The 27,806-nt window shown below is 36.2% G+C and overlaps 1 protein-coding gene and 1 pseudogene across 1 annotated transcript in view; both read left to right on the forward strand.

The window, feature by feature from the left end:
* LOC119505137 overlaps nucleotides 1-1,303 on the forward strand; it is an 82,495-nt pseudogene extending 81,192 nt beyond the window's left edge.
* Nucleotides 1-19,574, forward strand: part of LOC119505139 (zinc finger protein 705A-like) — a 100,865-nt gene extending 81,291 nt beyond the window's left edge. The window contains exons 3-8 of the mRNA XM_037797801.1: nucleotides 1,724-1,809; nucleotides 3,912-4,038; nucleotides 4,766-4,858; nucleotides 5,390-5,472; nucleotides 5,865-6,542; nucleotides 19,476-19,574. Of these exons, the coding sequence (XP_037653729.1) occupies nucleotides 1,798-1,809; nucleotides 3,912-4,038; nucleotides 4,766-4,858; nucleotides 5,390-5,472; nucleotides 5,865-6,542; nucleotides 19,476-19,574 (1,092 nt within the window). The 5' untranslated portion in view covers nucleotides 1,724-1,797. The remainder of the gene's footprint in view (nucleotides 1-1,723; nucleotides 1,810-3,911; nucleotides 4,039-4,765; nucleotides 4,859-5,389; nucleotides 5,473-5,864; nucleotides 6,543-19,475) is intronic.
* The last annotated feature ends 8,232 nt before the right edge of the window (nucleotides 19,575-27,806 follow it).

Genomic DNA, 27,806 nt, shown 5'->3' on the forward strand with positions numbered 1-27,806 from the left:
GAACATTTTATTTCATGAATGTGTCACTATCGGCATGGACATATTAACTCTTACCTGAAGCCCATATTGCAGCAGGACTTTATTACTGCTTTACCAGAGCAAGGCTTAGATCACATAGCAGAAAACATTCTTTCCTACCTTGATTCCAGGTCTCTGTGTGCAGCAGAGCTGGTTTGTATAGAATGGCAATGAGCAATCTCAGAAGGAATGCTTTGGAAAAAGATGATTAAATGAATTGTACACACATATCCTCTATGGAAGGGACATTCAGAAAAAAGAGGGTAGGATCAGTACCTGTTTAAAAACAGACTCACAGATGGCCCTCCCAATTCATTTTGTAGATCATTATACCCAAAGATTATCCAGGATATACAGACTATAGAACCTAACTGGTGGTGTGGATGACACAACTTGCAGAGGATTCAGTGCCACTCTGAAAATAGTAAAGGTGTCTACTGTTTACAGTATGGTGATGAAAAGATTATCAGTGGCCTATGAGGTAATTCTATTAAGATTTGTGATAAAACCAGCTTGGAATGTTTCAAAGTGTTAATGGGACACACAGGCTCTATCCTTTGTGTCCAGTATGATCAATATGTCATTGTAACTGGCTCTTCAGTCTCTGCAGTAAGAGTCTGGGATGTGAACACAGGTGAAGTTCTGAATACACTGATCCACCACAATAAGACTGTATTGCACTTACACTTTTGCAATGGACCCATGGGGACCTGTTCCATGGACCATTCCAACACCATGTGGGACATGGCTTTTGCCACTGATATCACTTTATGCTGTGTCCCAGTTGGCCAGCGCACTACTGTCAATGTGGTACTTTGATGATAAGTACATCATGTGTGCCTCTGGTGACAGAACCATCAAAGCATGAGGCATGAGTATCTGTGAACTTGTTTGTACTCTGAATGGGCACAAGTGAGGCATTGCCTATCTCCTGTACAGGGATCAGCTAGTTGTTAGTGGATCATCAGATAATATCATTAGACTATGGGATATCAAATGTGGCACCTGTTTAAGAGTCCTAGAGGGACATGAAGAATTGGTCCACTGTATCCACTTTGATAACAAGAGGATTGTCAGCAGGACCTATGATGGGAAAATTAAAGTGTGGAACTTGGAAGCCACTCTTGACCCCTGTACTCCAGCAGGCAGTTTGAGTTTGTGCATGTTGGTGGAACATTCTGGGTATGTGTTTCAGCTTCAGTTTGATGAGTTTCAAATCATCAGCAGCTCCCACGATGACATTATTTTGACTTGGATTTCCTTAAATGTGCCTCCCAGTGCCTAGAATGAAATGCACTCCCTTCCAAAACATAACTTAAACCTCCAGATAGCAGTCTGCACTTTTACCCACCTCAGGGATTCCTAGTCTTGAACTACTGGCTATATGGCTACCAAATGCCTAAGGGAATTCATTCACAGCTGAGTTAAGAAGCTGTAATTGGTTGTAGATGCTGGGCTAGATGCAAAGCAGCCTAACCCTTCAAGTGAGATGCCTATTTTTGAATCATGGAGAGATTGAAAGACTTTGAGCACCATGGGATAATTAACACATGAAACAATGATTTTTATGTAATTATTTATTGTTTCTCTTAGAGTAGACTACATGTTTCTCTTGGTTGAATGGGGCGGTGTATTTCCAGGTGAAGGATTGGGTTTATGTGATAGGACAAGTTTTGATTCTCATGGCTTCTTGCTCCATCCTCAGCTTGGATGCTTAATGCTTGGACTGTCTGAGAGTGAAAACCCAGAGGAAGATAATTGGTGGCAGAATTACTGACAATGAAACCAGTGGTGAGTAGGGAATTGCTATTTCTACTGAAATTTAACCTTTTCCAAGATATACAGATTTCCCATACTGGTCTGGCACATTCTAAGTACAGTCATGGGATACTCACATATTTGAGGTCCACTTGTGTATACACAGGACTCTGCTATAATTACGGTGAGTGAGAGAGTGGGTAAGAAATAATCTCTCCACCATTTACACTAATTTGTCCAGACTCTATAAAAGCTGTGTATTCACAGAAGAGATATGAGAGGATTTATTTTCTTAATGCATCCTATGGCCTCAGTGTGGAAGTAAATCATTCACTATTTTAGTTGTAGTGCTGTGCTTAGGATTGTGGTGAACATAAGGGATAGAGATGAGAAATTGCATAACTTAGTCCAATAGGGAAGCAGATGGTTCATCAGATGAGCTCAATGAGTCCAGTGTTATGAATGCTGGGGTCAGTACTATGCCATGTCAGCAGAGCACAAGAAAGAGGACAGTAAAGGCAATGAAAAGGAATGTGTTTATTTTGTTCAATACTTCATATTTTCACATTTTGAAAAGGTGTTTGAAATTCTCATTACCATCTTGTCACAAGTTAACCATTCTCTCTTTAAAAAACATGTGTACAACTTTGTAAGTGGAAGCACTGAACAGGTAATATTGTTTCCTTATTTTAAGCTGTGCACACAGAAGAGGTATTGTATGTATAGTAAAATTTTAGGACCAGTGAAAATATTTGAAGAACTATCAATAGAGCAGAACAAATAACAAGTCTATTTGTCACTGAACAGAATCAAGATGGGTATACAAGAGACATAATGTAAGCTCCAGTTTGGAGGTCCAGGTGATTATTGAGTATGGGAGGACTTCTACCATAAGAAGAGTCACCCTAGGACTGTCCTTTTTAGTATAGTAGTCTCAGGGGCGCCTGGTTTTTCCTACTAAACAGCTTACCCTCATATCTCAATAAAAACCTGAGTTTTTTAGAGGTGAGAGGAATAATACTCTTCTGAAGTTCTCTATAAAGACTGTACACTTCTTCAGAATTATGTACTTTGCTTCAGTTATATCTTCCATTTCAATGAATAATAGGTTTATCACTTTTACTTAACAAGTGTCAGTTACATAGGAATCATCAGCTCATTGGATTTTTCAAAATGTTGGATTTTGTTAAACCATTTCATAGACAGGGAAACTGACGTCATTCATTGCAGATGTCTCAAATTGGTGAAGTTGGATTTTAAATTTATATCTGAGTGCACATCAGGTATTACATAATTGGGGAGTGCAAGAATAATACATGGAAAAGTAGTTCATTACTCCAAGACCCTAGGGAGAGAGGGTAGCCATGTGGAACCAGTGAGAAACATGAACAGCCCTGATTCTGTGTGGGCAGCACACAGCTGAGCAAAAGGGACCCTTGGTATTGTGCTTTTAATATGGACCAAAAGTATAAGTTAGTACATTTTCCACAGGAGTCAGTGATTAGTTTAAAGCAAAAACCTGTGAAAAGGAAGGGCACTAAGGGACCCAGGTTTGTGGCAATGATTACCTTACAATTTGGGACCACTTGTGTATTCTGGGTGAAGCATGTCAGTGATGAGACAGATGACCAAAGATTTAGGCTTGAAACCTGGGGATTTATGTCTGCAGGGATGGAAAATTCTTAGCTAGCCCAAAGATCAGTGTTGAGGCAAGTGTCTTAGCCAAAATAAGATGGATTCTGAGGCATAACACAAAGTACCCCTTATGATGCATCTGTGGATTTACTTGAATTTGATTAAAGAGATTTAGTTATGAATTCTCAAGAGAAAATTTTATGATCACCATCTGGAAGTTATCATCAGAATTTTTGGCAAATTTTCAGGTTATATCATTCCACCTGTTATGCAATATTGCCTTATGGTGAAGTTTTATGTACTCAGAGTGCATATGTCTCTGTAAGTGTATCAGATAGATGATGCATAAGCAGTAAGCATGATCTAACTGGAATCCCAAACACAGTTTGGGCATTTTGTACATAACCACCACCCTTCCTCAGGGCTCTCATTTCATCCAATATACTCTGGATATTGGTAGTGATGGCATTGATTGAACCAAAATGCCTATGTCATTTTAGGAATCAGTGACCTTCAATGATGTAGCTATCAACTTTACCAAGGAAGAGTGGGCCATGCTGGACATGAACCAGAGAAAGATGTTCAGAGATGTTATGTTGGAAAATATCAATCATCTGGTGTTCATGGGTGAGTTTCTCAAAATATTCTATCTATATACAGCTATCTATTCATCCATCCATCCATTTAATCCAGCATCAAGTTGTTCAAGTATCTAGACAATGGTCCCATGTGCCACACTGATCTCTACTCTGATTCTTTCATAACTCTTATGGATACTTAAAAGAAACTTTGTGTTTTTGTTTATTCCTTATTTTTTATGTGTCCCACCAGTGGCATTTGATTTTCCACTCTAAAATTTCAGGTCTTTCTTGCTGCTCAATCTCCAATAATAACAATGTGAGAATGCAATGAATTTTATTCTATGGAAAAAATAAATATTCTATAGATAATTATTATCCACTAGCGACTGTAGTGAAGTTTCGGCACACAAAAGGCATACTATTTTCTACATAGAACATAGATTGTTTTGGTTGAGTTTATGTTTATTGGATGCTTTTATAAAATGTACTTCAACCATTTTGGAATCATAATATCTCCTGGTATGAAAATATTTAGGATACTGTAGTCCATGAATTTAGGCATGGGCATCAATATATCCTTAGTGTTTTTGACTGAAGGTCAAGAATCATCATTTGCAGGAAAAGGATTTTCAATATACTGTATTTAAATTATACTTCCTTGTGCTTTTCTTAAGAGCTTACCTTCTGTTCCTCATAGTCTGCCCTGGACTTGATGATCATGAAGTTATATCACTAGAGATCCCAATATGTATGCTTCTGTTTCTCATAAATAGGGTATCAGGTCTGCATATCAGAAGTGCTTTTACAGTCAGAACAAGGTGAACTGTGGAGAGAAGGATTAAGGTTTCTCCAAGTACAGAGTCCAGGTGAGTTCTAAGACTCTGTGCTTTTCTATGAGGAGGGGAATTGTCACTGAATGAGCAGGTCCTTAGAAGAATCAACAGAAGATTTCCTGAACTGAATGATATTCTCTGAAATGTAGGCTATGAATTTGGGGGAAAATCTCCTTAAATGTGTAATTTTTCCATACATGTATCAATTTCTATTCAAGAATTCATCCATGATTGTCTTTCAATTAGGGAAAGGATATTTGTGTACTTACAGGAGTTAAACTTTCACATAATGGCCTATGTTCTGGTCCTACTGTTTGAGGATTTACCCTCTATTTACCACTGAATATCCCATCTTCTTATCTTATTTTCCTTTACTTTAATGCTGAAAATATTTTATTTGTCAAATTTCCAGAAAAGTGTTTCTACCTCCTAAAGTACACCTTAATTTTACATTGTTATCCAATCTAAATGACAATATTTGAAAAATAATCACATGATAATTGAGGGTTTTCAAATATTTCATTCTGCTTCTGCCATTCTATAATGCTTTTAAAATTGTTCCAGGCAGGGAAACTGACCATAAAAAAGAAGAAATGATAACCATGCAACATATCCCTAAGAAGGGCACATCTACCAACCAGACAAAGGTAAGTTTCATGATTGTGAGCATTTATCCCACAATTAGAGAGATAGTATTATTCACTCTCCCATCAAAATTTGTGGATAGTTTCAATTAAGCAAAAAATTAACCTGAGCTCAAAACCATAACCTGAAGTCTTATGAAAGGACAATTGCATAAACATGGTTCATATACCTATTTGTTGAAACATAATGAAGTTTTCAAAATCAATTAGATAGCTCTACAGTTGAGATGATATAAAAGAGAAAATCTGTGCATACAAGAATGTAGTACTCCATGTACATGGAACTATTATAATGAATTACAACTGGAGACTCTGAATGATTAGACTAGAGAATTATGTTAATAAATATATGTGGCTACATCATTAACAGTCTGTCTTGTCATTTATACCAGCAGATTTCTCACACTGAAGAGGATCCCCTTGAAAGTAATGATATGAAAGAATATTTCACCCACTCCACAATGACTGACATGGGAAAGAAACCCAATGTAAACAAACAATTTCAAAGAGTTCTCAATTATTCATTCATTGGTCAAAATAAGAAAATGCAAACTGAATGTAAGTCATATAACTGTCATCTATGTGGAAAAGTCTTCAGATGTAGTTCTGGCCTTAGACAACTTGAGAAAATACACACTGGAGAAAAGCCATATGACTACCATCTATGTCGGAAAGACTTCACTGGTAGTTCTGCACTCAGACAACATGAAAGAATTCACACTGTGGAGGATCCATATATCTGCCATCTATGTGAGAATTCCTTCAGTCAAAGTTCAAACTTTAGGCAACATTTAAGAATTCACAATGTGGAGAAACTATATGCTTGCCATAGATGTGGGAAAGATTTCATGGATAGTACCACTCTCAGACAATCTGAGAGAACTCATACTGAAGTAAAAGCATATGTCTGCCATGTATGTGGGAAAGACTTCACTGATAGTTCTACACTCAGACTGCCTAAGAGAATTCACACTGGGGAGAAACCATATGTCTGCAATATGTGTGGGAAATCCTTCAGTCATTGTGGTACCCTTAGGCAACATGAAAGAACTCACACTGGGGAGAAACTCAATGTCTGCAATATATGTGGGAAATCCTTCAGTCATTCTGGTAACCTTAGGCGACATGAAAGAATACACACTGGAGAGAAACCCAATATCTGCAATATATGTGGGAAATCCTTCAGTCATCGTGGTAGCCTTAGGCAACATGAAAGAAGTCACACTGGGGAGAAACCCAATGTCTGCAATATATGTGGGAAATCCTTCAGTCAATGTGGTCACCTTAGGCGACATGAAAGAATTCACACTGGGGAGAAACCATATGTCTGCAGTATGTGTGGGAAATCCTTCAGTCATTGTGCTACCCTTAGGCGACATAAAAGAATTCACACTGGGGAGAAACCATATATTTGCAGTGTGTGTGGGAAATCCTTCAATTGTTGTGGTACCCTTAGGCAACATAAAAGAATACACACTGGAGAGAAACCCAATATCTGCAATATATGTGGGAAATCCTTCAGTCGTTGTGGTACCCTTAGGCGACATGAAAGAATTCACACTGGGGAGAAACCCAATGTCTGCAATATATGTGGGAAATCCTTCAGTCATTCTGGTAACCTTAGGCGACATGAAAGAATTCACACTGCAGAACAACCACATGTCTGCCATCTATGTGGGAAATCCTTCTATGTACATGATAAACTTAGGCAACATGAAAAAACTCACACTGGGGAGAAAACATGATTTGGCCATCCATGTGGGAAATCTTTTCATCTATGTGGAAAACTTAGGCAACATGAGAGAACTCACACTGAGGAGGAACTATAAGTCTGCCATCCATGTGGGAAATCCTTCCATTTATGTGGTAAACTTAGGTTACATGAAAGGACTCACAGTGAGAAGAAAGTATACACCTGACATGTATGTGGGAAATGCTTCACTTATAGTCTCAGATGACATAAGGTAATTAACACTGGGGATAAAACATTTCTCCCATGTAAGTGGGAAAAACTTTAGACATTATTCTGCTATTGGACATCAGAGAACTCATTACGTATGTTTTGCTTATGGAAAAGCCTTCAGCCACAGTTCTACCATTTAAAATAAAAGAATTCACAGAGGAGTGTAATAAATATTTCTCAATGTAATAAATGGGTAAATGCTTTTATTTACAATCCATCTTTAAATAACATGATTTTACTATTTTAGGATGAACTCAAAATCTGTAATTACCTATAACATATTTCAGCTTAGCTCTATCCTTCAGTATACAAGTATAGCTCAGAGTGGGAATAACTCCTAAGCCATAAAAATGGACAGAAATATCCTTATTGGGAAGAGGATATTCTAGGAGAACAAGATATAATATTTGATGGAGTGTCTACTCAAAAAAATGTGAGAAATTCTTTACTTACAAAGCAATGTGTAGAATACACGTAAAGTTTCACATTGTATAATACATTCTATGTATATATAGGATGAAGAAAAGTCTTTGGTGTTTTCAATTTGCCCATCAATGTTAAATTTCTCATACTGAGGAAATGCCAACACTAAGATCAAGGTGAAAAGATTTTCAGCTGGCGTCCACACCAAGAATATCAGACTGGGAAAAATAACTATCAAGAATGCTTTACAACAAAATTCAGGCATGAATTTAGAGTTTTTCCTTTTGACATGTTAATGAAAAATAAATTAAAATTCAGGATTGTGAGGTGATCTGGAACTGCTGAATGCAGACTTTTGTAATGAATTGTAGGCGGGGAAATCAGTTCTTTTCAACAGATTAGCACATGCACATATTTATGAGGTAAAAATGGATGAAGATTCTAACTTTCAACTTCTGTTTTTTCATACAACTCAAAACAAATTATGATGACTAGGTTAAATCACAAAATATCTTTGAATGTTAACTGACAAATGTACAACCAAAGATGATCTATCATAATTCTTGTATACTGTTAACAAGTATGTACAGAGCAATAATGCACAGAACATAGATAAATAAACAGATAACTAGGGAGTCATTTCTGGTGATACAGACATTTTCCCTTTTAAATGTTTTTATTGGTCTTTCAACTTAAAATGGAAGAAAAATTAAACCTTAGAGTAATAAGATTGTAAGTTCTGGGGTATTAGGGGACATGGGAATGGAATATCCCCACAGTCCTGATCAGGCATTTGCTCATACCATGCATTAAAAATGTATTGCCATTATCTATCTCCAGGAGGGTGGCTCAGGCAGTGGCAATGATGGGACAGTTTCTAAGGGTGCTGAGATGATGGGTGTTTGGGCAATTCTGGGCATGATTTGCCCCATGACTTTTCCCAGCCATGGGCTTTGTTCTGTTTTGCCAATGCTGCCAGAATGCAAAGTACCAGAAGTGGATTGGCTCTTATAAAGTGGGTTTATTTGGTTACAAAGTTACTGTCTTAAGGCCATAATCATGTCCAAGCTAAGGCATCAACAATAGGATACATTCACTGAAGGATTGCCAATGCCATCCCAAAAAGTTGTTAGGTGGGAAGGCATGTGACTGGCATCTGTTGCTCCCAGGTTGTGTTTCAGAGTGGTTTTTCTCCAGATATCAGCATCAGCTTTCAATAGCTGTCTTTAAAATGTGTGTAAGCTGCAGCAGAAACTCCTGTATGAGCTCTTGTAAAGAGCTCTAGCAATCTAATCAAGGCCCATACTGCATGGGCATGGCCACATCTCAATGGAAATTGTCTAATCAGTTATAATCCACAGTTGGGTGGTTCACATATCAATGGAAACAATCTAATTGAAAGCTTCCAACCTCATCAACACTAATGTAGCTACCCCAGAAGATTACATCAAAGACATGGCATTTTTGGTGACATAATACATTAGAACCAGCACAGGCTCCAAGAATAACTCCATATCTCTGAACTCCAGAGATACACAGGGCTGCACCAGACACCAAGAGCTGCACCCATGATGGTGGTCAACAGGAGTTTGAGGAACACCAGCCTGAGCTTGTTGCACATATGCAGTGGCTGTTGTGGCTGCCACATGGGCAGTCCCTGCAATCCCCTCAGCAGCCTGCAATGCTCCTGCAGGGAGTGCTTCTTTCTCTTTCTGTGCCTGGGAAACAGAAGGAGCTTGTGCACATCAGCCACCTAGAGTGAAAGCAGCATTTCCACCTGTCTGCTTGAAGTCTGATCACCAGTTCACCAGTATGTCTGTGAAGAGACTGTGGCTAGTAATATGGATGCTAAAGATAGCTCTGATGTGGCCTTGAACAGAAATGCCAAATGGAAGAAAGGCTATCCTTGATTTAAAGTGGCAGAGAGTTTTGTAAAATGAATCATGCTTTTGGATGGAGGGCAGAATTTTGAAAATGATGAGCTTGGATTCTTAGCTGAAGAGATTTCAAAACTAAGAGTTGAAAGGCAGCCTGACTTCCCCTTGCAGATTTTAGTAAAATATGAGAGGAAAGGGATATGCTAAGAATTGAAGTCTGTGGTAAAAAGTAACAAGAAATCAATGGACTGCAAAACTCTGGGCTACCAGGAAGTGATACCCCAGAGTACAGTGCCCCATGTGAGGATTTAATCATACATGGAAACTGACTGCCATTTCAGTGGAAGCCAGAATTGGAGATGGTGTTATCAAGAAAGGATTTGTGGAAAGTCTGATTTTCTGATGGTTTTGACCCCTGTATGTTTGTGGCAAGCCAACAATCATTTGCAATATCTGTATAAATGGAATCACTGCCAGTTTGGGCTGGAGGGAATAGAGGAGAAAAAAATTGGAGGAAAAATTCCTTCAAAGACAGAACCATGGAAATTGAGATCTGGAGTCAAGAAATCTCTGGGAAGGAGAGAAGAAAAACTGAAGCATGTGGAAAGGGTGAGTTTGCCCTGGAGTCAGAGTGTGACCTTCTGCCTCACTGCTCAGGAAGAGTGCTGCTGCCTGAGGCCTCAGAGAGATTGGAGCACACTTCCTGATGGTTGTGGTGAGCCTGTTTAGACAGGGTTCAGCCTGTTCCCTGGAGATAGAAGAGAGTTGGGTGCCACCCTGGTGCTTGCAGAGGGTGGGGCTGAGAAGGAAGGCATTTCCCCAGTGCGTGGATATTTTGGAGTTCCCACCCTAGCATTTGGAGGAAAAATAGCTGCCATATAAGACTCTGGAAATTGTTGGACTCCTGCTGTCACAAGCCCCAAGGATAAATCATCATTTGATAAATAACTGTCAGACTTTGAAATCTAATGATGCATGCCCTGTGTGTTTCAGGAACTGTTTTGGTACTGTGAACCCTGTTTTCCATTCAGTTTCTCCTTATGGCTATGGCAATGTTTATCCTATGACAGTCCCTCCTTTATATATGGGAAGCAGATAACTTATAGGTTTCACAGGTCCATATCCAGAAAGGAAAGAATTTTGTTTTGGGACAAGACCACATCTGTCACTGGTTTTGATGGGGTCTTGTACTTACCTATTGTTACTGAATGGATTTCAGCTTTTGTGATATTGTGATGGGATGAATGTATTTTATATTTGGAAAGAATAGGTCTTTTGGGGATCCAAGGGTGGAATGTGCCAGGTTGGATATATTTTGTCCCCTTGAAAGCCATATCCTTTAATGCAACCTTCTGGGGGCAGATGTATTAGTGTTGGTTAGGTTGGAAACTTTTGATTTTGTTTCCATGGAGATATGACTCAATCAACTGATTAAATTGTTTCTCTAGATAAATGAATTCTGGCATTCAGGGCTGGTCTATATTTATTCACTGGCATCCTAGAAAAGAACCCACAAATAAAATGAGTCAGAGCAGCAGATAGAAACATTTTGGAGGGAAGCTAAGAGCCAAAACTGACACTTAGAGGTATTTGGAGATGCAGGCAGATGGATGTTTAACTACCAGATGAAGCCCAGAGATTTCCCTGGGATATGCTAACACAGAGCTCCCAGGTGCTTAGAGAGAAATGTCCTGGCAGAAATAACCAAGGATGCACAGGAGATGAGAGAGAAGCTAGAACAGAACCTGGGATCAGAAGTTGCCAGCCACCTGCCTTCCCACCTAATGGAGGTTTTCTGGAAGCCATCAGCCATCTTTCATCAATTGTTAATGTCTTAATTTGGACACTTTTATGTCTTTAGGACTGTAACTTTGTAACAAAAGAAAACCAAATTTATAAAAGAATCCATTTCTGGTATATTGCATAATGGCAGCATTAGCAAACCAGAACAAGTAAGATGAATCTCACAATATATTTTAAAAATAAAACTGCCCTTGATGATCTCATATATGTTTTCTATGAAAGATTCTTTATTACTATAAATTGATTGAACTTGAGTATCTTCTATTTCTCTGCCATTTTACTACAAAATACTTTAAGTTCACTCTCAATGTGTTATTGAAGTAAAACCAACCTAGATGCAATATATGGCATATTTGAAATCCTGAGAAAAAGACTCTTGCAAACATCTCCAAACCATTAATTTAACATTTTTTAAATATTTCAAAATTAAGGTCTCTGTACATATTATAAAAATTCTAAAAATTGGATGCTTTGTGGGAATTTACTTGATTGATTTATTTCTGCATTAGATTATACTTTTATTTGTACTATGTATATTTTTAATTTTTGCTCATTTTATTACTATCTATATGCATTTCTATATTTGGAAGTAAAAAGTAGCTACAATTGATGACCTTATCTGAAAATGATGGACTGATCTATTGATTAGGTGATTCATGCATTCATTAATTTCGCCACAATGTACCTTTAAAGGCCTACAAAATAAGAATAACACCTACTGGCATCTTTCCTTTCTACTTATGAAATTTGATATTTGTGGGAATCAGTAATTATTTAATAACATTCTGAAGTTGAAAAAGACAAAATGTATTGAGTCTTCCATGTTGTGTAAACTATTATGCTTTACCATACAAGCAGAGACAAATAAGATTGTTTTATGCATATGTGTAAACATATGCATTGTTGGTAAGTCTGTTAATAATAAATGGATGTTGATTCACAGCAAATTCCTCATTAATGTTCCTCTTCATGAGTATAACTTTAAGTTGTGAAATTTTAACCTGTATTTGAAGTCCCTTCACTTATGGGCCCCTGGGCTAAATTCTTAATAAACCCTCATGAACAGCACATATTCTGCTGGACTTGCTTATACTATTTTCCTTGATGACTTGAAAATATGGTATAGACATTTCCAGATCTGCTTACCCATCCATCCTCAACTTCTCTAAAGGAACACTAATGATGCCCCACACTTCACATTCTTATTTTATTGTTCCATTTTTCTTGTGACCCATATGACCATTTATAACACAGAGAACCTCTGAAAACTGCCAGAAAACAGTTACTTTCAGATGGACCTCCTGCTTACAAGACTATAAATTCTGTCATTTTCCCCTTCTTGAGGGTCTTTAGTTCAGGACTATTCGAAAGAGTTCACTAAGAAGTTTTGTTTTTCTGTTGTTTCTGTTTTATGCCAATCTGTTTACTGAAAGTTTAATGATAGCATCATATGATTAAGTTGGTTAAAAATGGCCACTTCAATATTTAAAATAGATCTAGTTTAGTAAATCTGGTTTCATGCTGAAGGTAGTCAGTCACCTCAGGAAGATTTTCTCAGCATTTTATACCTATCAGACTATCCTTTCAAGCCAATAATCAAACTACGACTATCATATTACAGAAATACAACAGGCTTTGATTGTTTGAAAACAGAATATGTTCTTATGTTGCACTCATGAATCAACATTGTCTAGCTTTAATTTACGTGTGACAGTACAGCAGTTAAAATGTCATTCCATCATAGGAAGATATGTTTTATGCCTTAACTCTGCCATTTACTTGTTTCATAGCCCTGAGAAATTTTCAACATCTTTGATATATGAATTCCTTACATAGAAAATTTGTAATAATAAAACCCTTATGAAGTAAAAATTTAGAAAATACTCCAAATTGAGCCAGTTCTCAAATTGGTGCTGTTCTAGTTTGCTAAGGCTTCTGGAATGCAAAACACCAGAAATGTATTGGCTTTTATAAAGGGGGTTTATTTGGTTACAAAGTTACAGTCTTAAGGCCATAAAGTGTCCAAGGTAAGTCATAAACAATTGGGTACCTTCACTGGAGGATGGCCAATGGAGTCCAGAAAACCTCTGTTAGCTGGAAAGGCATGTGGCTGGCATCTGCTCCAAAGTTCTGGTTTCAAAATGACTTTCTCCCAGGATGTTCCCCTCTAGGCTGCATTTCCTCAAAAATGTCACACTCAGTTGCTCTTGGGGTGTTTGTCCTCTCTTAGCTTCTCCAGAGCAAGAGTCTGCTTTCAATTATCATCTTCAAACTGTCTCTCATCTGCAGCTACTCTCTCAGCTTCTCTGCATTCTTCAGTGTCCCTCTTGGCTGTACCAGCTTGCTCCTTCTGTCTGATCTTATATGGTGCTCCAGTAACTTAATTCAGACCCACCCTAAATGGGTGGGCCAACACCTCCATGGAAATTATCCAATCAGAGTCATCACCCACATTTGGGTGGGGTGCACCTCCATGGAAACACTCAAAGAATTACAATCTAATTAACACTGATAGGTCTGCCTACACAAGATTACATCAAAGATAATGATGTTTGAGGGGACATAATACATTCAAACTAGCACAGGTGTCTATGTTGAGGAAAAATAAATTAGTAGGAAAAGAGCAATCACAGACATAAGCAATTATGTGATACCTTCAGCACTTACATTTCTTCCATCTTAAACCCATAGTACTATTGTTTTTAAACACACAAAAAGATGTAAGAGGAAAATCCAGGACTCAGCATTTGATAATGGTATTTTCTTTTAAAATGATTATGACATTATAAAGTGTTCTGAAATTCTTTGTATATAGATTTAAAACTTAGATCATTTTTTACTTGCAGATTGCCAAGTGACAGGAGGATCTCTGTGTAGCAGTTTTCCAGGGGTAATTAGAATACTTCACAGATGCTCCCATCCCACAAATATAAAGAAAATATCATTTATTTTAATGCATAAGAATGCATTTTAAATATAAAGAACCATTGGTATAATTTTCCATTTATATTTTTAATCCACACATCCATATAAAACTTAGCATACTTAAAGTTAAGTCAATATTTCAAAATATTTAGGGGTGAATTATACACAGAAAAGGCTAGAAACTGTGTATGAATTGCAGGAAAATGCTTATATTTTCTTTCAAAACATGCTGAGAAATCCTTAGAATTACACCTGAAGAATAAGGGATCATGTATATATCTTATTTTCATGACAAGGATTCACTTATTTACTTTGTACCTCCTGAATATGTAGCACAGAGGTTAGCAAAGAGAAGATAATAGGCAAATATTTGTGGTATGATTAATTAAATTGCAATGACAATAAAATATGCAATTTTTAAGATAAATGGATCCAAACAAAATTAAATGTATTTAAATATTTAAATTAGTATTCTTCATATTGAAACTTTTGGCAGCAAGAGGAGCCTCCCAGTTTTGCCAGCATCTCTTCCAGTAGGCACTGTAAATCCAGTCACTCTGAACTTTCATTAACAATTATCAATTCTGCTTAAACTGCTGGGACTGAGTTTTTCAATTCAATGAATAATAAATAATATATTGGCTTTGTCTCATTGTGTAAGTAACATCCCTATCACTATTTTCTATTCCAACTTTATTAAAAAATAGCAGAGCAGAAGAGAGTTGGAGTGATTCATGGAGGGGGTAAAGATGAGGAAAAGAAGAAAACAGTAACATCAAACACAAGTTAATACTGTCTTCTCTTACACTGGAGAGGAAAGGCAGGGTTTCTTGTAAGGATCCAGTCATGTTTCAAGTGCAGGCAAGAGTGAGTGGGAACCTGAGAAGATTAAGACAATGGCAGTAATCATTCTGTTTTATAACCAGACCATCTTTGTTCAGTTTCAGTTTAAAATGTAGGGAAGCAATGGTACTAGAGAAAACCCCTTGGTATGTAAACCTTGACATAAAAATAAAGCACTGTTGTAATTTCAAATAGCTAATTGCCTTGAGATGTCTCTAGGAAAGCAAAATATCTTCATGATTCTTAGAAATTCCAATTACATTTCTGTCATTCATTTCTAGTTTAATTCAGCTATGCTCAGACAACATAGTCATTATGATTTTAACAACTGCAGCATGTTGATTTTTGGTTTAGTAAATGGACTATTTTGATATATGCCAAAAAAAGTACTCAAAAGAAATTATATGCCCAGAGAGCAATAATCTGTATGTCCTATGTAAGACAAGTTAGCCCACTGTGTTATTCAAGTGTTGTGTATAATATTTAGATTTCATTCATATCTCTAATTATGACATTGGAATTTTAAAAATTCTCCTTTGTGATATGTCATTTCTTGCAGTATGTTTGCAGTTATATCATAAGTGAATACAAATTTGTAATTGTTAAATCTTCCTATTAAATCAACTTCCTTATCATGAAGAAAACTCTCTATATGAAGCCATACTTCCTATATCTGGTCTACATATTTTTTTTACTAGAATTCAGCCACATAGCTTTAATGACTGTTTCTTTTTTTTTTTTTTTGAGGGGGGCTTGTGCATTATATATTCTGTCATTTTGTTTAAAATTTTATTTTTGATGTATATTTTTCTGCTTATTTCAAGTATTATTACTTATCAAGAGCTTATTTTTGGGTATTTTAATTTTTCATTCCAATTGACAAATTTTGTGTCATAATTGGGTCATTCAATTCATTTAAATTTAAAGTCAGTAGCACATGTTGAATTTCTGTCCACTCTCATGCTTCTGGTTTGCTATTTGTCCCACCTTTTCTGTGTCCAATATTTCTTCTATTGAGTTGATAAAGTGTATTTTTTCCTTTCTTACCATCTAGTAGATTTTCAGTTATAAAATCTTAGCTCCATAATTTTAGATATTACTCTAGAGATTTCAAAATTGATCTTCAACTTATTACATTCTATCTTGTTTCCATCATTAGTTGACAGATCACTCATATAAACAATTATCCAAATAAATATCTGGATATTGGTCCACATGACCCTGGATTTATTTTCAAGGTGATTGTTTTTAAATATGCATTTAGATGACATATAAAAATAAATTTCATGATTGCTATGTCACTGTCACAGTTCTAAGTACTTAAGAGTAATTTTGCTTCATTCTATTCAAACTTTCCCAAAGATGGCTTCCCCTCCCTCAAAACCCCCATACAGAGGATGGCAAATAACTGTGGTTAATCTGGCTGCCTCTAGAGTCAAACAGCCTATGTTTCTAGGCAGGATCTACAACTTAAGTGTTGTGTGCACCTTAGCAAGTTATATTTTCTTGACTTCCTGAACCCACATGTTTACCCTTTCATTGTCCTCCATTCCTTGCTGCATCCAGTGTATCCATCTGGAATGATTTCCCTCAGCCTGAAAACCATCTGTTAACATTTTTTATACCATCCAGTTGATGGCCTTGAACTTTCTCTGCTTTAGTTTGTCTGAATATATATATATATATCTTTGCTCTTTGTTTAATACCATAAGTATCCATTTTTTTGATGTCAGACACTTATGAATACTCAATGTCCATATAAATAGAATCCTATAGTATATATTCTTTTGTACTTTACTTCTTTTGACATATATATATATATATATAACACTTGTGGCTGGGGTGATTTGTTTGGCTAGGAGAGTTTCACCAGATTTATTGTCCATATTGTAGATATTCATTCCCCTAATATTTGATGTTGTGTTTATTACTATGTTTTAGCTATTGTGAAAAATAAATTTCCTTTAAAATTGCTATACTTGAGTTGGTGGACCTAAACACTCATTTTTCTTGAGCATCTAGGAGATAATTGCCAGATCAAAAATATATGCATGTGATAAGTGGATAGTGAGAAGCCAAAGAGCAAGAACCAAGACTCAGTCCTCCCAGCATAACAACTATTATACAGGTAGAACCTGTCTAAAACAGTTATTTTGAATCTCCACAAATGAGAGGAATACTGTACAGCATCCAGAGAAGAGCAGAAGTAAGAGTCTGACAAATTACAATAAAGAATGGAAAATTACTCTCATCTCAAGGTGGTTACAGTCACATATATCCCACTCTTGCTGCACTCCACAACATTTCCAACCCTTGACAAGCTTGGTGATGACATAAAGGGTTCTGAAAATCTTCGCCAATACCAAGTGAGGGCACATCTAAGCACTGATCACAGCTTTTGATTAATGGATTTCAATTGCTTGGGCCCCACTTTAAATGTGCCCATTGATTCAACCCACCCTACAGAAGCAGTGGCAGCAGCCATTTTTTTCAAACCATCCTGAGTGGCAGAGGTGAACTGAAGACACTAACCTTCCACAGGTCTACATGAGACAGTTAGATGAAGGGGTGCATTTTCTGGGCAAGCCAAGAGAGCTCAGCTTTGAAAAGCTGTGAAGAAAGATCTTGGTGACTTACCTGGTCCTCTACCCAGGGCATTTTGTAGCCAGTCTGCACAGTTGACATAGTTGACTGGCCCTGATTCAGCAGAAGAGACAGACTTGTGAAAGCCCTCTTCATCACATCCTTCAACTCAGAATTTGACCTCCAGCAATAGCAGTTTGAGGCAATAAAAGATATGTAAGAATTATAAAGGCAGTGATACAGGAGCAATGGCTTGTGGGCTTCAAATACCCATGAGCATGATGTCTGTCTCCTGGGAAATGGGACAAAAAAACTCCTGAAAATAGGGAAACTCAAAAACAACTAAGAAGGAAAAGCACAGAACCAGACACAGGCACAGAATGACAAGGGGAAACATGCACACTGCATTCATTTTCTGTAGGCATCTCTGATAGGGGGGATGACGCTCAGTGAAATCTCTCTCTTACCACCAGCTGGTTACAAAACCAAGGAACATACATTTTCAGGGAATAAATACCAGAATTAACATATTAAAATGCCCAGTGTGCAATGAGTGCAAGATAAACAAAGAAACAGGAAATAATGGCCCATCCAAAGGAAAAGGATAAAAATTCAGCGACCAACAATGAAGAATGACAGAATGTGCAAATTCCAAATAAATCCTTTAAAAATGATCTTAAAATGCTCAAGATGAAGGAAAATACAGAGAAAGAACAAAAGGATATAGGGAAACAATGAATGAGCAAATGAGAACCTTAGTAAAGGTACAGAAATTTTAAAAGGAATAAACAGAACTACTGGAGTTGAAGACCATAGTAACAAAAATAGAAAGTGTCCAAAAAGGTTTCAAGGGCAGATTGGTGCTGTCCAAAGAAAGAATCTGAACACAATGTCAAGACAATTGAAATGAATAGGGTTGAGCAACAAATATAAAAATTATGAAAAGTGAAAATAACTTGAGATCTTCCAATGTACAAATGTATGCATTACAGGAGTTCCAAAAGGAGAGGAAATAAAGGGGAAGAAGGAATAGTCTAGGAAATAAGGACAGAGAACTTCCCAAGCTTAATAAAAATATGAATAAACACACCAAATGAGTTCAGAAACACCAAACTTCAGAAGCATTAAGAAAATTAAACCATTTCATTTATTGATCACATTACTGAACACAAAGTACAAGGAGAGAATTCTGAAAGCTCTGAGAAAAAAGCAATTAGTTATGTACAAGCAGGTCCCAATAAGTTTGAGTGCTGATTTCTCATCAGAAATATTGAAGGCAAGAATACAATGGGTTGAAATCCTTATTGTGCTTTAAGAAAACAGTTGCCAAGATTTATATATCAGGTGGAATTTTCTTCCAAAAATGAGGGAGAGAGACTTCAGGGCCAAGATGGCAACAAGAATGGGCAAATGAATTGCTGAGTACTGGACCCACAGAGCCATGATCTATCCAGGAGAATCCATGTTTGGCATCTTCTGTCATGAGGAGTGGAGATCAAAATTGAGAATCAGTTAACAGAGCAATCAAGCCTTTTGCAGAACCTGGCCACCCTCCAGACTGGTTGTCTCAAAAACATTGTGCTTCTCAGTTCTCAGAACTTCAAGAAACCACTGAGACCCCAAAACAGAAATACAGTGAAAAGGGGGAAACTGTGGAAATTGTTGAAGATGTCATTGTTCAGAACTGATGGCTGAAAAAGTTGAGGAGTTAAAGAAAGTAATAAAGGAAACCCAGGAAAAATATAGATGACTGAAAACAGATGCAGAACTAATTCAAGCTGGGCACATGGATAGCAGACTGGATGAGCTTTGCAAATGACATTGCAATGAAAAAGAAATTGGAGGAAGAGGAGGCTGAAGTAAAGAGGAAGTCTATAGATGCTTCATATCAAGCTCTTCAAGCAGTAAAATACCCCTTTGGAGGTTACCAACTGATGGTTCACTCTCCTGTGGATTCTGCCTCACTAGGAGGTGATTACCCACTTGGGGACTTGACTCCAACCACTATGGAAGAGGCCACCTCTGGGGTAATCTCTGGGACTTTGCTGAGTACCTCAGTCACCTCATTTCCTGGGATTCCTGACACCCTTCCTCCAGGATCTCCACTCTTAGAAGCCACCATGACCCCAGTAACGGATGACTCACTTCAGAAAAATATGCTTGGACAGAAATGAAGTCCACAAATACAATAATTGGTGTCTCAGAAGGAGAAGAGGAAAGTAAAGTGCTAGGAGGTGTATTTGAGGATAAAATTGGGGAAGTCTTCCTACCTTACAAAAGACAGAAATATACAAAGAAGAAGCCCAACAAACTCCAAATAGAATAAATCCAAATACAACCATTCTGAGGAATATACTAATCAGATTGTTAAATGTTGAAGAGAAGGAGAAAGTCCTGAAAGCAAGACAGAAGTGATTCACCACATAAAACAGAAACCACATAAAACTAAGTGCTGCTACTGAACAGGCACCATGGAGGTGAGAAGGCAGAGGTATGACATATTTAAAAATCTGAAAGAACAAAAATTGCCAGCAAAGAATATATTATCCAGCAAAGCTATACTTTAAAAGTGAGGGAAATTTTAAAATTTTCACAGAAAACACATGCTGAGAGAATTTGTTGATAAGAGAACTGCCCTGCAAGAAATACTAAATGGATTTCTGCCCACTGAGAAAAAGTGAGGAGAGAGAGATCTGGAGAAAGGTACACAACATAAGAGTATTAGAAAACATAACTTAAAGGAAAAAAGGAGGAGGGAAAAACAGAACTAAAAAAAGGATAAAGTGGTTAGTTCAAGAACTGCCTTCATAGTAATGAATTTGAATGTAAATGGATTAAACTCTCCAATTAAAAGATTTAGACTGACTACATGGATTAAAAAGTATGATCCATTGATGTGCTGTTTACAAGAGACTCATCTTAGACCTAGTGGCACAAAGAGATTGAAAGTGAAAGGATGGAAAAAATATTCCACAGACACAATAACAAAAGAAAACAGGGGTAGCCATAGAAACATCAGATGCGATAGGTTTTAAATGCAAAATCAATATTATAAATGAATTACACTTTATATATATATATATATATATATATATATATATATATATATATATAAAGAAATATGAGATTGCATTCAAAATAACAATATATACATTTTCTCTAGTGCTCATGGAATGTTCTCCAGGAAAGATCAAATGTTGGGGCAGAAAACAAGTCTCAATTTAAAATGACTGAAATCATTCAAACCACATTCTCTTACTATAATGGAATGCAGCTTGAAATCCATAACCATTAAAGAACAAGGACTTTTAAAAATATCCAGAATTAAGTTGTAAATCTCCCATGCAACATGGGACATGACTCCCAGGGATAAGTCTGGATCTGACAAAAGAGATGAAGCATATAATGAAAACACTGGATATACATAAGGTGGAAATTGAAAGTTCAAAAAAACAACTGGCAGAATTTACAGAAATGGCAGGCACAACACAAGAGATGAAAGACACAATGGAGAAATACAAAAGCAGATCTCAAGAGGCAGAAGAAAACATTCAGGAACTGGAGAACCAGAGACCTGAAAGTCTTCACACCAAAGAATAGATAGAGAAAAGAATGGAAAAATATGAGCAACATCTCTGGGAATTGAACGACAACACAAAATGCAGGAATGTACGTGTCATGGTGTCCCAGAAGAAGAAAAGGGAAAAGGGGCAGAAGCAATATTAGAGGAAATAATGAAAATTTCCCATCCCTTATGAAAGACATGAAATTATGGATCCAAGAAATTCATTATACCTCAAACAGAATAGATCTGAATAGGCCTTGGTCAAGACACTTAATCAGATTATGAAATGACAGAAATAAAGAAAGAATTCTGAAAACACTAAAAGAAAAGTGATACATCACACAGAATGGAAGCTTGATAAGACTATGTGTGGATGTCTCCATAGAAACCATGGAGGCAAGAAGGAAGAGAGGTGATATGTTTAAGACTTTGAAAGAGAAAAACTACCAAACAAGAATCCTATATCTGACAAAACTGTCCTTCAAATATGAGGGATCATGTGATTGAAAAAGCTTTCTTGGCCCAAAAGGGGAAGATAAATGAAACAGCATAAAGTTTCCATGTCTGAAAGATATCAAATGCTGTCAAGAGGTCATACTGGGGATTATTCTTATGCATTATAAAGGCATGCCTTTATAGTTTTAGTGTATTAGAATAGCTAGAGGGAAATACCTGAAACTGTTAAACTACAACCCAGTAGCCTTGTTTCATGAAGAAAATTGTATAACTATATAGCTTATATAGTGTGATTGTGTGACAGTAGAAATCCTTGTGGCTCACACTCCCTTTATACACCATATGTACAGATGAGTAGAAAAATGGGAAACAAAAGTAAATGAATAATAGGGAAGTATGGGGGGCATGGGTTGTTTTGGATGTTCTTTTTACTTTTATTTTTATTCTTATTTTAATTTTAATTTTTACTATCTTTGGAGAAATGAAAATGTTCAAAAATTGATGCCGGTGATGAATATTTAACTATCTGATGATACTGTGAACTGATTGTACACTTTGAATGATAGTATTGTATGTGATTATACCTCAATAAAATTGCAAGTAAAAATATATATTGGGGTTAAGCAACACACTCAATCAGTGAGTAAAAAAAGAAATTGCAAAAGAAATCAGTAAATAATTGGAAAAATGCAATTAAAACACAACATATGAAATATATGGGATGCAGTGAAGGAGGTCCTGAGTGGAATATTTATAACTCCAAATGCATACCTAAAAAAGGAAGTTGGAGCTAAAATCAAAGGCCTCACTAAGCAAAGAATAAACTAGGGAATGAAGAGCAATTTAACACTAATGCAAGTAGAAGAAAAGAAATAACAAACATACAAGCAGAAATAAATGATTTAGGGAACAAAAAACAATAGAGGGAATAAATAAAACCAAAAGTTGGTTCTTTGAGATCAATAAGATTGACAAACCCTTACTAGACTTTCAAAGACAAAAGAAGATCCAGATAAACAAAATCAGAAATAAGAGAGCAGTTATTATTATGTATTGCAAAGATGTTTTTAAAAATCATAAGGGGATGCTATGAACAACTGTATGCCCACAATCTAGATAACTTAGAAGAAATGGACAATTTCATGGAAACAAACCTAAGCTGACCTGAGAAGAAAGAGGAGATATCAATAAACAAATCAAAAGAGATGAAATCAGTCATCAAGCATCTTCTTACAAATATAAACCAAGGGTCAGATGTGTTTACAGGGGAATCTTACAAACACACAAAAAAGAACTGACACCATTATGCTCAAATCCTTTCAAAATATTGAAGAAAGATTGGTACCTAATTAATTTTATGAAAATAACATCACTCTATCAGCAAAACCAGATAAAGATACTACAAGAAAACTATTGGCCAAGCTCCCTAATGAATATAAATGTAAAAATTCTCAATAAAATATTGCAAGTTGAATCCAAAGGCACATAAAAGGAATTAGATACCACAACCAAGTGGGGCTTATTCCATTTACACAAAGGTGGCTCAACATAAGAAAATCAGTCAAAGAAATACCACACATAAACAAACTGAAAGGGAGAAAACAAATAAGTTGATAGATGCTGCAAAAGCATTTGACAAAATTCAGCATCACTTTTTGATAAAAAAAAAAACAAAACTATTCAAAATGTCAGAATTGGAAGAAATTTCTTCAAAATGATAAAGGGCATATGTGAAAAACCCAAAGGCAACATGGTCCCCAATAGTGAGAGAATGAAATCCTTCCCTTAAAATTGGGAATGAGATAAGGATGCACAATGTCACCACTACTATTCAACATTGTGCTAGAAGTTCCAGCCAGAAAAATCCAGCAAGTAAAAGAAATAAGTGCATCCAAATTGGAGAGGAGGAAGTAAAACTTTCACTAATTTTAGATGATATGAATGTATATTTCGAGAATTCTGAAAAATTGACAACATAGATGCTTGAGCTAATAAATTCAGCAGAATGTGTGGGATACAAGATTAATGTGCAAAAATCAGTAATGTTCCTTTACACTAGTAATGATCTAACTGAATAGACAATCAACAAAAGAAATTCCATTCACAGAAGAATCAAGTACCTAGGAAGAAACTTAACCAAGGATGTAAAGAACCTCTCCACAGAAAATTACAAAACTTTATTAAAAGAGATCAAAGAGGGCATATAGAGGTGGGAAGGTATCCCATGTTCATGGATAGGAAGGCTAAACATCATTAAAATGTAAATTCTACACAAATTGATTTACTGATTCAATGCAATCCAATAAAAATTCAAACAACCTACTTTGCAGATTGGAAAACTACTTATCAAATTTATTTGGAAGAGAGAGGGAACTTGAATTGCAAAAAAAAAGAAATTCTAAAAAAGAAGAATGAAGTGGGAGTACTTATATTTCCTGACTTAAAAGCCACAGTAGTAAAAAGAACATGGAACTGGCACAAAGATGGACATATTGATATTGGAATAAAATCTTGAAATAAGAAAAAGACATCCAGGTTTTCAGTCAACTGATTTTTGACAAGGTTCCCATATCCATTGAACTGGGACAGAGTAGTCTCTTCCACAAATGAGGCTGGGAGAACTGGATAAACATATCCAAAAGAACAAAAGATAACCCCTACCTCACACCCTATACAACAATTAATTCAAGTTGGATCAAAGACCTAAATACAAGAGCCAGTATAATAAAACCCCTAGAAGATAATATAGGGAAACATCCTCAATACAATTATTATAAGAGGTAGTAATTAGACCTTAAACCCAAAGCATAAGAAACAGAAGAAAAAAAATAGATAAATAGGAACTCCTCAAAATCAAAGCTTGTTGCTCAATGGATTTTGTCAAAAAGGCAATGAGGCAGACAACTCAATGGGAGAAAACTTTTGGTAACCATATATCTGATAAGAGACTGATATCTGGCATACATAAAGAAATCCTACAACTCAGCAACAAATGTACAAACATCCCAATTATGAAAGGAACAGTGATATGAAAATACATTTTTCCAAAGAGGAAACAAAAATGGCTAAAATTCACATGAAAAAATATTCATCTTAATTGCAATTAGGGAAATGCAAATCAAAACCACAATGAGGTATCATCTCATATGTATAAGAACGGCTTCCATTAAACAAACAGGGAACTACAAATGATGGAAAAGATGTGGAGAAGTTGGGACTCTTATCCACTTCTGGTGGGAATGTATAATTTTACAGATGCTGTAGAAGACAGATTGGCGGTTCCTCAGAAAACTAAATGTTAAGTTACCCTATGATCCTTCAATTTCACTACTCTGTATATACCTAGAAGATCTGAAAGAAATGACACAGACATTTTCACACTGATGTTTTAGTGGCCTTTTCACAATTGACAAAAGATGGAAACAATCCAAGTTCCTTCAACAGGTGAGTGGATAAATAAAAGGTGTATACATATGATGGAATATTATGGAGAAGTAAGAAGGAATTAAGTCCTGAAATATGTAGACAAAATGGATGAAGCCTGACAACATAATGCTGACACAAAGGGAGAGACATTGCCTATTATCACTAATATGAACTTTTTGCATAATGTAAAATCAATGTCTTAAAATGTAGAATATAGAGGACCCAGATATAGACAACTAGAGAAGGGGAATGATTACCTAATATATACAGACCTGTTAATGAGGTTGAACTTAAAGGAATGGTAAAGGACAGGGGTGACAAAATCTCATTAATGGGATTAAAAGTATCAGAGCTGTATTGAAGGTGAACATGATTTGAAGGGTTTGTTTAATGCCATGTATCCCAAGATAAGTACTACAAATATAAACAAGTGATTGCATGAAGTCCTTATAACGTATGACACTGGTAGAGAATTAAAAACATAGTGGTATATGGAGAAAACTTGCCATGGCATACCATGTACTATATTTAATAGAAATACCTTACTAGAACCTCATTAGTACTAGGAATAAATAATTAGGGTATAAAAAGAGCTTTGGGGTGTTTTGGGTTATGATAATTTTTTAAAAGTATGAGTGATGATTGAACAACAAAGTGAAGATAATGTGAGACATTACTTATCTTGAACAGAATATATTCTGTGTGAAATTAGGACCCCCCCCATTTAATAAGTCAAACCTTTGATCTTCAGGTTGCTGTTGTGAAACTGATGGCTGTAAAGTAAAGGCTAATTTTATCTATAATTATTTCTAACAGTCACTTCCAGAGAGCCTCTTTTGTTGCTTATGTGTGGCCTTTCTCTCTCTAAGCCTAACTCTGCAAATAAATTCATTACCCACCCTGCTACATGGGACTTGACTCCCAGGAGAGTGAATCTTCCTGGCAATCTCCCAGGAAGGAGCCTGCCCCAGATATCAAGAAGATGAGAATGCCTTCTTGCCCAAATGGGGGGAAAGAAAGTTTACAGAATAAGTGTTCAATTGCTAAGATATTTAAAATAGAGTCAAGAGTTTGTTACTAGAGGTTACTATGGTGCAAGCATCAGCTAAATATTTCAAATGGCCATGGTATGCCAAGACCAAATTAACATTAGTCCCAAAATTCTAATGAATACACAGGTCCCTATCTAAGGCTCTTTAAAATTTCACTCACTAGGTTTATTTCTCAGAAATTTAAATCCTCCAGAGTATTCCTATGCCAGATATGTCCCCACACCAAGAGGTAACAGCCTCTTCAAAAACATCAACCTGATGCACCCCCTTCCCCATAGTATTGACACCCCTTTAAAATATGAAAAAAAAATCAGGTGGTCAGTGCCCACATATCCCTGAAGATTGAAATAGTGGTCCAATGAGAGGGAAAGGTAGCAACAGACAAGATAGGATTTAACAAAGGACCATGAATACTGGATCATATAAATATATTTTTTAGTCTCTAGTGTATTAGAACAGCTAGAAAGAAATAACTGAAATTGTAGAACAGTATCCCGTACAATTCTTTGTAATTTGTTCTTTAAATTTCTGTTTAATTTTACTTTGAAAGTTATCATTTTCTATCATATGTATTATATTTCACAATTAAAAATGCAAAAAAAAAATTAGTTGGCCATAAAAATTGACTCAAATATATGCCATCTGCAAGAGACTCACCTTAAAATTTAAAGATAAAAGTAGGCTGAAAGTGAAGGGATAAAGGAATATAACATGCAAATATTAGCTAAAAGAGATCCAGGGTAGTTATAGTAATACCATAAAAATTAGATATTAGAGTCTTTGCCTAGGTAGTGCCATAATGCTGGTGTGCCACTGGGATCTCCAGGATCACCATGGATGTGGAGCAGATGTGACCTTCTGCCTGAAATATCTCAATTTATTTACAAGTATCAGTGCACACTTGAGGTTGCATTTTATGTAAAGGAAGCACTGGTATGTGTGTACAAGAGCCAGAGACACAGAAAAGTGTGAAAGAAACCAAAGAAGTGATGGTGAAGACCCGGAGATGATTTTTGTTGGGATGGAACATGTAAATGAAGATGCTGAGCTGATATTTTTGGACTGATTTCAAATTCAAAACCAGTTGTTTCAAACATTTTTAAGTCACCCCAGGTCTAATTCAATGAGAAAATATTATGGTCACCTCTGACAAGATACTTGTCATGCATTGCAGGCTATAAATCCTGTGATCCTTACATCAAGAGTGGCCATCTTGCCAGTTTCTCAATCTGAATCAAGATCAACAGGTATTCCCATTATTATGGAGACTTTGTCTGAACCCAATTATGAAATTAATTCACCACAAGTCATACCTAATAACTTCAGAGCTATTTTTGCCTGTGAGTTCATTGCAGCATCCAGGAAAAGCATCAATTTCTGAAGGGTGTATTGATGAAAATCCTTGTATATCAAAGTTACTT

The sequence above is a fragment of the Choloepus didactylus genome, chromosome 10 (genome assembly GCF_015220235.1).
Source record: "Choloepus didactylus isolate mChoDid1 chromosome 10, mChoDid1.pri, whole genome shotgun sequence".
NCBI classification, from domain to species: domain Eukaryota; kingdom Metazoa; phylum Chordata; class Mammalia; order Pilosa; family Megalonychidae; genus Choloepus; species Choloepus didactylus.